This window comes from Hemicordylus capensis, chromosome 2 (genome assembly GCF_027244095.1).
Source record: "Hemicordylus capensis ecotype Gifberg chromosome 2, rHemCap1.1.pri, whole genome shotgun sequence".
Classification (NCBI taxonomy): domain Eukaryota; kingdom Metazoa; phylum Chordata; class Lepidosauria; order Squamata; family Cordylidae; genus Hemicordylus; species Hemicordylus capensis.
The window spans coordinates 51,457,024-51,467,702 of record NC_069658.1 but is presented as its reverse complement, the minus strand read 5'-3'; the positions used below and the strand labels follow the sequence as shown (position 1 = coordinate 51,467,702).

Genomic DNA, 10,679 nt, shown 5'->3' with positions numbered 1-10,679 from the left:
AATCTTTCCTTTTACAAAACAGACCATGAACTCCTGGAATTCACGGCCACAAGATGCAGTGATGGCCACCAGCTGAAGTGGTTTTAAAAACGGGATTCATCGGACAAATTCATGGAGGATAGTCCTATATATACGCCACTTTTTACCTGCAAAGCAGCATAAACATATACAATGTCATAAAAAGCATAATTTATATATACACACACATAAGTCCCTTTTACTCCCTAGGCCTTAAGGCTGCATACAAGGGCGTAACTAGGGGAGAGGGGGCGTGTCCACCCTCCTCACCCCCGTCCTTGGAGTGAGGGAGATAATGAAGAAAATATGGAGGAGAGGAGGGGGAGCTGGGGGCCCTGGGTTCCTTGAACCCATCTGCTCAGTTACAGCTACACCCCTGCCTATATAGCTGTATGGAACCTCTACGTTCGAGGCACTCTTCCTCGGGATACCAGATGCACAAGCAACAAAGGAGAAGAAGCCATCATTTTCATTCTCTGCTTGCAAGTTGCAACGCCTGGTCCCTGTTTGAAACGGAACTACTGTGGAGTATGTCCGGGGCACATTTTGTGTGTAAACTTTTGCTAGGGTTGCCAACTCGGACGGAAGCTATTCCTGGAGTTGTTGTTGTTAATGTTCTACATTGCACCCCCCCCCCTTTTCACAATAAACCATTAAAATCTCCAGGGGTAGGTAGTTTCAATAGTCGCCTGGAGCAGATTCCTGGAGGGTTGGCAGCTCTAATTTCTAATTCTGTCCCCTTTAAGCTCTGTTAACAAAAAGCACAGGAGCTCTGCCCAGCAGCAGCAGCGGGGGGCAATGCCATGGGTAAATTGAGGCAAGAGCCCCCCCCCACAAGCAGGCGTCTGTGGGTGGAGAAGGAGGGCTGTTTTCCAGGATGTACTCCCGTTCCGTTTCCTACTAGGCTTGAAGGAGGAGGAAGCAGCCACTCGCGCCTCCCGAAAGAAGGAAGCCTCGCTCCGTCTCTCCATTGGCTGTGGCGGGGGGAGTGGCCGCGCGGTTGGTTCCAGGCCCGGGAGGTGGTCCTGGGCTGCCCCCTCCCGCTGCTCCCCGCAACGATGTTGCCGGGCCTGCCATGCCGCCTCTGCGTGCTGCTCCGCTGCCCGGGGGCGGCCGCAGCTGCCCTCCGCCGTGCTTATCACGGGGACAAGGTGGCCACGGTGGGCTCGCAGCCCGACGCCGCCTCCCCGCTTTACCAGGTAGGCCGAGGGTGGTTTGTGAGTGGGGTGCTGCTGGTTGCGAGGACCGAGGCTTTTGGGCCGAGCAGGAGGAAGTCCTCCGCCCGTGAATGTTCCTGGGACGCTTCTTTGAAGCAGCAGCCGCCGCCGCCCACCTAGTTGCCTCTTCTGCGCGGGCCCTGCTGTGGCTCTCTGCTGCGCCCAGGAGGAGGCTCTCTGGCCCTGGGATGAGCCCTTCTTGCCTCCCGACTGCTGCTTCTATGATGTGCTGCCGCTGGAGGAGCTTTTCGACCCAACGGATACAGTTGAAGCTCCTTCCTGTACCTTTTTAGCACCTGTATGCTAGGCGGAAGTCCAACAGGTAGAGCATAGAGAGACATGAGAAGCTGCTGGGGAAGGCTTCGCTTGGTGGAGTGTCTGCTGAGCAAGCAGCTTTGAAAGCTGTAGCCAGCGAGTATCCGTTGGGACTCCTCGTCCACAGCCCCCGTTTTCTTATTAGAGGGCTTGCATTACAAGAATCTGCCTTGGTGGAGCCTAGCTGGCTCATTTTCCACGGCTTGTTCCTTCTCACCTAAGGCAGCAGTGATCTTCCTGTCTAGTCCTGACCAAGCTTAAATCGCACCTTTCCTGCTTTCTTGCAAGCAGTATTAGCTTTTCCTGCTCCTTGCCATAGCATTGCCACAGGGAAGCAGCTGAGCTCACAACGCATGCCAGGGGTTCTCAGCTTTTGGTCACCAGATGTTGGACTACAGCTTTTAAAGGCAGCTGGGGATGATGGGAGTTGTAGTCCAACCACATCTGGGGACCCAAGGTGGAGAACCCCTGACTTAAATATACAGAGATATTTGTATTTGCCCCGGAAAGGAAATGAACAAAGAGAAGTGTGAAAGGCTTGGTGACTGTGCGGAACTTGCTAGAAGACAAGTGTGGAGCCAGCATGCTGGACTAGGACTGGGGAGACCCGAGTTCAAATCCCCATTCAGCCATGATACTTGCTGGGTGACTCTGGGCCAGTCACTTCTCTCTCAGCCTAACCTACTTCACAGGGTTGTTGTGAGGAGAAACACAAGTATGTAGTTACAGCGCTCTGGGCTCCTTGGAGAAAGAGCGGGATATAAAATGTAAATAAATAAATAATTAAATAGACTATTTGCCTGTTATGTTAAACACATGAAAAGATCCATACACGTGCAGTTATTCACTTGTTAAGGCATGCATAGTAGTGCACTTTCTATCTACCCTGAGTCTGAGGAAACTAGGGATATGCGCGAACCAGTTCAGCAGTCCTTTAATGGACCACCGAACCGGTCTGGCGGTTCGGATGGTTCAGTGGTAGTGGGGGTCATCTTTAAGGAGCAAGGAGGTGCTCTTACCCTTGCCACATTTCCCCCACCAGCGCTGTGTCCAAAATCGCTGTGTGGAGCAGCAGCGTACCCTTTTGCTGCCCCGGTCAGTGTCAGACCAGAAGTGGCCGGTGCACATCCTCCCTTCTCCTTAAAGGTAACCCCCCCCCCCACCGCTGCCAAACCATCCTCCCACTGGACCTTGCACATCCCTAGAGGGAACCTGTACTTGGGTTCACTTTTAAAATGAACACATGTACAGTCATTCACACAAAAAGATGTACATGTGTACATACACTTGTACATGCATCCAGCCTAATGTCTGAATAGGCCTGGAGTCTTGATTAGTTTTGGGGGACACCTTAAATTTTTTTTTTTGGCGGGGGGGGGGGGAGAAGATTCAAATGAGAGACCAAGGTTGGCAATATGTATCCAGCTGTATTGAAGAAGCAACTTTACATGGGTACATCTGGTAAAGCCAATCTCTTTTGTTATCTGTTGTACAGATGTACTGCCTCTCCCAGCCAGTTTTGTCTCATCCTGTGAGATCTTCTCAGGTTGCCCTTTTCCTCCCTGGTCTCAGAGAGGTCCATAGTACTAGGGCCCATGGAAGGGCTTTCTCTGTTGCCGCCCCTTCACTTTGAAATTCTCCCCCCACCCCAAGATTCAGTCTGCCTCTTCCCTTTCAGCATTTAAGATTTTACTGAAGATGTTTCTTTTCCACCAGGTGTTTGCCCTTTAAATCTCTCTCTCTCTCTCTTAAAAAAATAACCCAAACAAATCAAAAACATCTTGGATGCTGTTCTTGCCTTGTATACTGCCCTGAGTCTGTGGATTGGGCGGTATATTAAATCTTTTAATAAATAAATAAATGCAGCCATTATTTATGAAGGACACAGGGTGTATACAGGTGAAACTCGGAAAATTAGAATATCGTGCAAAAGTCCATTAATTTCAGTAATGCAAATTAAAAGGTGAAACTGATATATGAGACAGACGCATTACATGCAAAGCGAGATAAGTCAAGCCTTAATTTGTTATAATTGTGATGATCATGGCGTACAGCTCATGAAAACCCCAAATCCACAATCTCAGAAAATTAGAATATTACATGGAACCAAGAAGACAAGGATTGAAGAATAGAACAATATCGGACCTCTGAAAAGTATAAGCATGCATATGTATTCAGTACTTGGTTTGGGCCCCTTTTGCAGCAATTACTGCCTCAATGCGGCGTGGCATGGATGCTATCAGCCTGTGGCACTGATGAGGTATTATGGAAGACCAGGGTGCTTCATTAGCGGCCTTCAGCAATTCTGCATTGTTTGGTCTCATGTCTCTCATCCTTCTCTTGGCAATGCCCCATAGATACTCTATGGGGTCAGGTCAGGCGAGTTTGCTGGCCAATCAAGCACAGTACACTGTATACTTTTCAGAGGTCCGAAGTTTCACCTCAGTTTCAGCGAGAATTGGTCAGTTCAGACATCAAAAGCTGTTTTTTTTCTAACTACAATTGGAAGTAGAATTCTTCTGAAGCTTGCGTGGATAGGATGCGGGGGGGAGTATGTGGTCCTAAGGCTTGGGGTCGTATAATCTTGGCTCCACATGATATCTAAACCAGCTCGATGTTTTACCAGCAGGAACATGTGAGGTCCTTTGCACTGGGTGCTATATTCTGATGAAATCTAATATGAGACACTGTGCAAACTCCGAAAAGGTGCAGGGTGTGTTATGACTGTAAGCTTATTATGACCTCTATTTGCCCTTGACTGCAGATTTAACAAGATACGGTTAAAATGAGTTTCCAAGGTAGGATTGACAGAAATCCAGTTTGGTCAAACAGAAATGTATGTTTATTTTCTGGAATCTGAAGACTTAGCTGAGACTACAAACACAGAACTAGCAGCATATGTCTTTAATTCAGCAGTTCAGTTTCTGCTTCTCTGGTTTCTATCTTTGTGTCAAACTAAAACACAAACTTAACAGATTCTGGTAACTTTTTTTTTTTAATGGCCACATAAAGTCATAGTTGTCTTAAGATTCCAGTGCTCTACCTGTTTCATAAAGGGTCAGCTGCGGTCCGACCCTCCCGCTGCTTTTCCCGTGCCGGCGTTCTGTTAATGTCCAAAATCCAAGGGGCAGCAGCGTACCTCCCTGCCACCCCTTCCCCCGTTGTTGGCCGGAAATAAGTAAGTACCGTGTGCGCATGCACCTGCTGTCATGTGCATGCTGCGCACATCGCACATCATGCACACACGTCTCAAACAGCAAACAAATGGTGACCAGCAGAGCAAAGAGGTACCTTTTAAAGTGGTGACTCTCCTTCCTTTAGCAGGGCAGGGAGAGAGCAACTGGCCTTGTCAGACTCCAGCACAGCATCCCTTCAGTGGCTGTGGCTGGTGTCTGCTTTATATTTCTTTTTAGATTGTGAGCCTGTATGAGACAGGAAACCATTTTATTTATTTTATTTATTTTTCTTTGTAAACCACTTTGGAAACTTACATTGAAAGCAGTATAGAAGTAGTAGTAGTACTCTAATCTCTTGAAGTTGAAGTAATGGAACATAGAAATAAAGAAAGGTTAATGTGCATGTCCTGCTCCTCATCTAAGATACTGTAGGATGCTAGAAAGACTTTGTTTAAATGTTAAGATTGATTTCTTTAAATCTCCCCCCCCCCCCGCCACCCTGCAAATTCACACTCTCTTCTCTCCACTGCCCTTCCTGTGACTAAACCAGTGATTTGGGAGATTGTGCTGAGCTCATGAAGCGTTGTTATTATTTCTATCAAGGGGCAAGTTAACCTAGGTTAGTTTAATAGAAAATGCAGAACAACAAAACTTTCTGTTGTCAAAGTAGATTTCACTGATTAGTTGAAAGATATCTTGAACAGTAATCTGAAGAGTTCATCTGGGCACATAGAAGGGCACATGTACAAGCACCTAGGTTCCCCACTTTTTCCTCATAACAATTTCTGGGCAGTACAAAAGAAGCTGCTTGTGTAACTCCCCTATGTTTCAAAAGTCACTTGTCAAATGACATGCACAACTACTGTTAGGGGAAGAAAGCTAGAAGCTGGTGCAGATGAGAGCTTACTGCATGGTTCTCTAAATTGTTGATATGTCTTGTGTGTACGTTAACTTCTGAAACTCTGAGAGTAAAAACACTAAAGGAAATTAGATAGGAAATGCAATTGCAATAACAGATCAATGGAATTGAAATAATGGATCAGTTTAGTTCAAAGTATTTAATAACCCAGCTTTGAGTAACATGTTTTGGAAAAGTGGTTTGTAAATACTGTTTTTAACTTCCCTCTATTATTTATGTCTTTAGTTACTTTAGATGTTTTCCCTAAAGAATTAGCTTGCATCACCTCTAAAGCTGAAATGTTTTTCTCCTTGCTTTTATTCTCCAACCAGGAAAATTATGAACGAATGAAAACATTAGTAACAGAACTGCGACAGCAAGCTGAAAAAATCAGATTAGGTATGTCTCCCCCCCCCACCCCCGATCTTATTAGAGCATCTTATATAGAGCTTAGTTGGAGTTGGCCTTCAATGTCGCAGTAAAATAACAGTGCTTGAGAACATAAAAGAAACAAGTAGGAATGCCATCTAACATTTGTCTAGTATTAGTTTGTGCACTAAGGACTGTATAGAACGTAAAAATGATGTTTTAGCCCCTGCCTAGAAGGTTTATGGACTTTTAAAAGCTGATGTGGACAGGAATTGAGGAGATCAGGGACTGAGCAGGGACTGACCCCTGCTAACTGGGCAAAGAGGCACTTTTCTAATGTGGTGATTCTCTTTATTTAGAGAGAGGAGAATAACTGGCCCTATCTAGCCCCAGCACAGGACCTCCAGTGACTGTTGCTGGTGTCCATCTTATATTTCTTTTTAGATTGTGAGCCCTTTGGGGACAGGGATCCACCTTATTTATTTATTTATTTATTTATTTATTTATTTATTTATTATTTCTCTATGTAAACCACTTTGGAATTTTTTTTAAAAAAGCGTTATATAAATATTTGTTGTTGTTGATAGTCGGGATGAGCTTGAAGTGGCTCTAGTAATAGTGTTTGTAGGTGAGATGGTCCAGGAAGGGCTTTGCTGTTAAAATGTCTCATGTGGCCTATGCTGTGCATGGTACAATCAAAATCACTCTGATTTAAAAAAAAATAAAAATCCTGGGTTGAACACCAGACCTACTTTCAAATAAGAAAACTGGCCAAAATATAGTATCCCCCCCCCGCCCGTTTCTGAACCAAAGTTACTGAATTTTATTTTATTTTTTGGTTACTAGATTTAAAAAAAAACCACCTATTATGCTTCTCGTAGGTGGATGGGTTTTTGTCATTTATATTAAGATTGTATTTATTGATGATTGATTAAAGTAAGAACAACTTGAAATAAACTGTGCAATTGTTCATTCGGCATTTCCACAAAAAGAAGGTCTCCCTCAGCTTTCTTCCTCTCTGTCTCCAGACTCTGAAGTCTAGTCCTTGAGTGATCTGTTTTTGATCCTCTGACTATCCTTCTCTGGACAGAGTCCTTAGATGACCTCATTAAGTCCTATACATTTCGGACCATTTTTTTTTTTTGCAGAAGAAACCCAGGTTTACCCCAGACACTGAATTCCTGTCTGCTTCCAGACATGGCATGAAATTCTTGTCCTTCCCTTCAAAGCCCCCTGGGCCTTGTTTATCTTTTTACTTGCTTATCCCCAGATATCCCTGTCTGTGATCTTTGATACCTAACTTCGTCAGTTGTTGGAAGATTATCTACTCCCTTGAACAATTCTGCATTATGTCCCTTGTTGCCCCTTTTGCCTGGAATTCTCTCCTAGAACACTGTAGAATGATTATACTTGCCCCCTCTTCCTTCAAATCCCTTCTCAAATTGTATCTTTTCTGTGAAGCCTTTGACGCATCTCCTGCTGAAAAGAAGACCAAATACATAGAGAAACTAAGCCAATGAACATCTTCTGTTGTTTATCCTCTCCGCCTTCCACTGCCTCCTCTGTGTTGTGTTTTAGCTGTAAACCCCTGGATAGGGACCTGCCCCCTCATTATTCTGTAGCAGTGCATAAAATAATAACACTACACATAGAATTAACCAAAGTTTTTCAAAATAAATGATCCACAATCATTTATTTATCTTTTACTTTCTGAAAAAGTATTGGTTATACGTGGGGGTTGTTTATTCAGTTGCTTTCAGAAGGAGAGTAATCAAATATTTCTCATGACAGGTGGTGGAGAGAAGGCCCGGAACCTTCACACGTCAAGAGGAAAATTGTTACCTAGAGAAAGAATTGACAGGCTTATAGATCCTGGGTGGGTATTTTCTATTTTAACACACAAAAAAGTAAGTTAAGAGAATTATTTGTTTTTAAAGACCCTCATTAAAATAGACCTATTTTTGTAGAACCACAGTATTAAACCATGAACTTTAAAAAATTGAAACCTGAGACTGTTCATGTAGATAACTTTTCTGAAATGTGTTTATCTTTTTTCAGGTCTCCATTCCTGGAATTCTCTCAGTTTGCTGGTCACCAGCTATATGGCAATGAAGAGGTACCAGCAGGAGGCATCATCACAGGCATTGGACGAGTCTCTGGGTGAGAACTGCTCGCTGTACCATATGTGTTGGTTTAAGTTATTGCTTTTGGAATCCTTTCAAATGTTGAAAAACAATCTCAAGTGACACTGATTCACTGATATGTTCCATCAAAATTTGCTAATTGGAAGCTCTGCTGGGGAATCTTGTTGCTCTCGGCCAACTGATATTTGCCTGCTGTTTCATGCAGTGAACCTCAGGCAGCTCAAAGGAACCATTCAGAAGCACTAATGAAAGCATTTTTGTCTTGCTCTTTCTGGTTGTACATTTTATAGCATCCAGGAATTGAACAGTAAAGATTTTTTCTGCCATTGAAATGAATGTGTATGGAATGATGGTTTTATGCCTCTAATCATGGATGACACACTTTGTAGTCTGAAGACATTAAGGATAGTCATCATCAATGGGATAGTTGTCATCAATGGGACTTAGCATTTATGGTAATTCAGATTTGAAACCTTAAGGTACTACATGGCTGTGCTTGGAACTGCAGGTTACAGTGTTGGCCGGGATGTACATCCCACCAGTTCCATAGTGTAGAAAGCTATGGCTCTTTTGGATTGCGATCTGACAAGCATCATCCATGTGTCTATCTGAGGCTCCTGTAATTTGATATAAAACAGAACTGTTCTTGAAGATTTCTTGGAAGTGCAGTACATCTAGAATGCAGGGTTTTTTGGTTTAGATTATATTGTGGGTAATAGACCCCGTGTTGCAACTATTTGTAGAATGCAGTTTTGCCAGGATTGGTTTAAAAAGGAATAAATGTTTGTGTGTCCAGTTCTGCTATGGCATATTGATGACTAGAACTGCAAAAACACACATTTTTGAATGAAAATCTTACTGTTCTCAACATTCCAAGAATCAAATCCTTAGTGATCCTCTTGCTTAACTGGGAAATACTTATTTCTCGTAAAATGTTTGTATTTCAGAGTGGAGTGTTTGATTATTGCCAATGACGCAACTGTCAAAGGTGGGACATATTATCCAATAACTGTAAAAAAACACCTACGTGCTCAAGAAATTGCAATGCAAAATAATCTTCCTTGTCTATATTTAGGTAAGTTCCATTGCAAATGCTATTACTAGTGAATGAACAAAGGTATGGCTGTGTTTCTAAGGCAAGCTATCATGACAAATAAGTGTTTAAACTTATTTAGCGCTCTGGTTGTGGAGTCGCAGTGCATTTTAAACTGTAGCTTAATTCAGATGTCCTGCCACAGCATGGTTAAGGAAATAGAAAATGTATAAAATAAATAAATATGGTTTGGTATAATGTCTGCATTGACAACTATAGTCATGTCTATGTTCCACCTCCAGAGCCTACTGTTCTGTTTGGCTGGGAATTAATGTATGAAAAAGTGTGTTAAAAAAGAACAAAAGCAGAAAAGTAACTCTAAACAATGGTTGTCTGTTGTGTGTTTAGGAGTTTAAAACATATGTTGGGTTCTAAACTTATGGTTAGCACAAACCATGGTTTGGCATGATGGAATTGAGTCTGCATGTGTGTTTGCTTCCTAATAATCAAAACAAAACTATAAAATTGAGTTAGAGATAAAGAGTGCAAGACATTTGGATGTATAATAATGTAAAACAATACAGTGGGTAAGAGTATTGAGCAAATACATCAAATAGTAATTCAGGCTATATGTTGATAATGGTATTTTTGTTTCATTACTTATAAAATAAGTGTCTGTCAGATTTGGTGGGCAGAGTAAGGGATTGGTCCTCAGCTATCTGTGACGAAAGGCTGGTTGGCTTCTCCTTTTCAGGTCCTGGTGTCTGCCCTGCTCATTGCTTCTTTTTTGTGTTTGGGATCGCACTGATTTGGACTTGAAAAGTAAAGGAAACCCTTCTCCCAAGCCACTGCTGTGTGAAGGCTGCAGTTGGCATTGTAGCAAGGATAGCAATATGTTAAGGACCTTGGCAAGGAAAAAAAGCAAACCCTTCTGTTTCTCCATCATCACCCTCTTTGGTCTCCTTGAAGAGTATAATGCTTTCTAGTAATGTTTAGATTTCTTTACACATGTTTAATCTGTATTTTGACTTAGTTGACTCAGGAGGTGCAAACTTACCTCGCCAAGCAGAAGTGTTTCCTGATCGTGATCATTTTGGTAGAATTTTCTATAACCAAGCCATTATGTCCTCTCAAAGAATTCCACAGGTAAGTTTGCTTAGAAATAAAAATGGCTGATTATACCCGTTCTTTCACCTGGGCTACTGGCTAGAGAAATATGTGTAGGTAGTGATATTGTTGGGCTGAATAATTAATACTTTGCAAATAGTCATCTTTTAGTTCATGTCTGAGATGTGGTGGCTTTTGATTCATCCTAAGTTAATAGCTAAGTAGGAGTTCCTGATGTCTGAGTTCTTCAACTTTTTTCCTTAAACTGGTAAGGACTTCTTGTGGGTGGTTACTCTTCCCCATTCATTGTTGAGTTTTGTGCCTGCATTCCTAGACTAGAGAATAAGTGGTTAAAAGGCACATCTAGACTACACATTTAATTGATATATGGGTCCTCTTGCC

At 42.8% G+C, this 10,679-nt stretch overlaps 1 protein-coding gene across 2 annotated transcripts in view; it reads left to right on the top strand.

Annotated features, from left to right (window-relative positions):
* The first annotated feature begins 866 nt into the window (after positions 1-866).
* Positions 867-10,679, top strand: part of MCCC2 (methylcrotonyl-CoA carboxylase subunit 2) — a 53,328-nt gene continuing 43,515 nt past the window's right edge. The window contains exons 1-6 of one of the 2 annotated variants that reach the window (XM_053294883.1): positions 867-1,217; positions 5,957-6,023; positions 7,785-7,869; positions 8,052-8,153; positions 9,085-9,212; positions 10,204-10,316. In XM_053294883.1, the coding sequence (XP_053150858.1) occupies positions 1,077-1,217; positions 5,957-6,023; positions 7,785-7,869; positions 8,052-8,153; positions 9,085-9,212; positions 10,204-10,316 (636 nt within the window). In that variant the 5' untranslated portion in view covers positions 867-1,076. The remainder of the gene's footprint in view (positions 1,218-5,956; positions 6,024-7,784; positions 7,870-8,051; positions 8,154-9,084; positions 9,213-10,203; positions 10,317-10,679) is intronic. The other variant, XM_053294881.1, reaches the window with a different exon arrangement.